This window comes from Terrapene carolina, unplaced genomic scaffold (assembly GCF_002925995.2).
Source record: "Terrapene carolina triunguis isolate 2854851 unplaced genomic scaffold, T_m_triunguis-2.0 Scaffold32835, whole genome shotgun sequence".
In the NCBI taxonomy this organism is placed as follows: Eukaryota; Metazoa; Chordata; order Testudines; family Emydidae; genus Terrapene; species Terrapene triunguis.
The window spans coordinates 20,141-21,893 of NW_020697186.1; the positions used below are offsets into that span (position 1 = coordinate 20,141).

Sequence of the window (1,753 nt, forward strand, 5' to 3'; positions counted from 1 at the left end):
GCTGGGCGCTGGGCGCTGGGCACAGGGCTCCCCCCCACACACGGGGCACAGCAACACCCCCCGAGACAGCAACACCCGGCATGGACAGCCCTCCCTGACCCCGTCCCTGGGACAGAAACACCCCCCAGACAGCAACACCCGGCACGGACAGCCCTCCCTGACCCCGTCCCTGGGACAGAAACACCCCCCGAGACAGCAACACCCGGCACGGACAGCCCTCCCTGACTCCATCCCTGGGACAGCAATACCCCCCCAGACAGCAACACCCAACATGGACAGCCCTGCCTGACCCTGTCCCTGGTACCGCAACACCCCGCAGACAGCAACACCCGGCACGGACAGCCCTCCCTGACCCCGTCCCTGGGACTGCAACACCCCCCCAGACAGCAACACCCGGCATGGACAGCCCTCCCTGACCCTATCCCTGGGACAGAAACACCTCCCAGACAGCAATACCCGGCACGGACAGCCCTCCCTGACCCCGTCCCTGGGACAGAAATACTCTCCCCAGACAGCAACACCCGGCACGGACAGCCCTGCCTGACCCTGTCCCTGGGACAGCAACATCCCCCAGACAGCAACACCCAGCACACACAGGCCTTTCTGCGCCTCCCTCCCCCCAGAGAGCAACACCCCTGGCATGGACAGGCCTATCTCATCCCGGTCCCCGAGGGCAGGAATCAGGTCTAGCCAGCTCCCGCACAGAACAGGAGCCCTCTCCCACCCCCTTGACCCCCGGGTGTCCCCCCCCTGCCCCCGGTAACACCCCCGTGCTCTGCTGTGTTTGCAGATGAGATCTCCTACGAAGCCGGGATCAAGGTGCAGATCCACAGCCAGGAGGAGCCACCCTTCATCGACCAGCTGGGCTTCGGTGTGGCGCCCGGCTTCCAGACCTTCGTGTCCTGCCAGCAGCAGAGGGTATCCGTCCTTCCATCTGTCTGTCCATCCCCGGGCCCGCGGGCCAGCAGGGGTCCTGCCCATCACCCCAGTGCTGGTGGGGCAGGCAGCCTGGGAGGGAGGGAGCCCTGGTGATGACAGAAAGAGGGGTCAGCTCCTCAGGGATCCCTGGGGAGGGGCTGCTGGTATGAGGCTGCCCCTTCTCTGCAAGGGAGATCAGGAGCCGTTTCTTCCCCCAGGCCCTGGCCGTGTGGATCCCCCTCTCCAGGCAGGCTCCCCATGCACATGTGATCGGAATCTTTGGCCACCAGTGTCGGGGGGGGGGCACTCTGTGCCTGCGTGTCCTGGTGCCACCCACTGGGGGCAGGTAGAGACAAAGTGACCCTGACTGCTCTCCCCGCTTGGTACCTGTGGCAGTGAGGTGGGACTCACATTCCACCAGGTCCACTCTAGCACCTTGTCCTCAGGCACTTGCAAATATGAAATATAGATAGTTAGTTACGATTGGTTGGGTTTGGTTGATTGGGAATGGCTGGGGTAGGATGGTGGGTTGGTTAGCATTAGTTGGGGTTGGTAGTTGGGGTTTGGTTGGTTGGGATGGTGGGTTAGGGTTGATTGGTTGGGGTTCAGATGGTGTGTGGGGTTAGCACCATGGGTATCCGTCCTTCCATCTGTCTGTCCATAGTTGCAGTTGGTTGGTTTTGGTAGGTTAAGGTTAGTGGTTGAGGTGGGTTGAAATGGTGGGGTGGGTTAGTAGCTGGGGTTGGGTTGGGGTTAGTTGGTTGGGGATGGTGGCTGGATTGCATTTATAGCTGGTGTGGGTTGGTTGGGGATGGTGGTTGGGTTGGGTTAGTAG

At 62.1% G+C, this 1,753-nt stretch overlaps 1 protein-coding gene across 1 annotated transcript in view; it reads left to right on the plus strand.

Annotated features, from left to right (window-relative positions):
* The window catches only part of LOC112123468 (acid-sensing ion channel 1C-like), a gene marked incomplete at its 3' end in the record, with an annotated part of 12,223 nt that extends 11,287 nt beyond the window's left edge, over positions 1-936 (plus strand). The window contains exon 3 of the mRNA XM_026663170.1: positions 791-936. Coding sequence (XP_026518955.1) covers positions 791-936 — 146 coding nt within the window. The remainder of the gene's footprint in view (positions 1-790) is intronic.
* Positions 937-1,753: the final 817 nt, after the last annotated feature.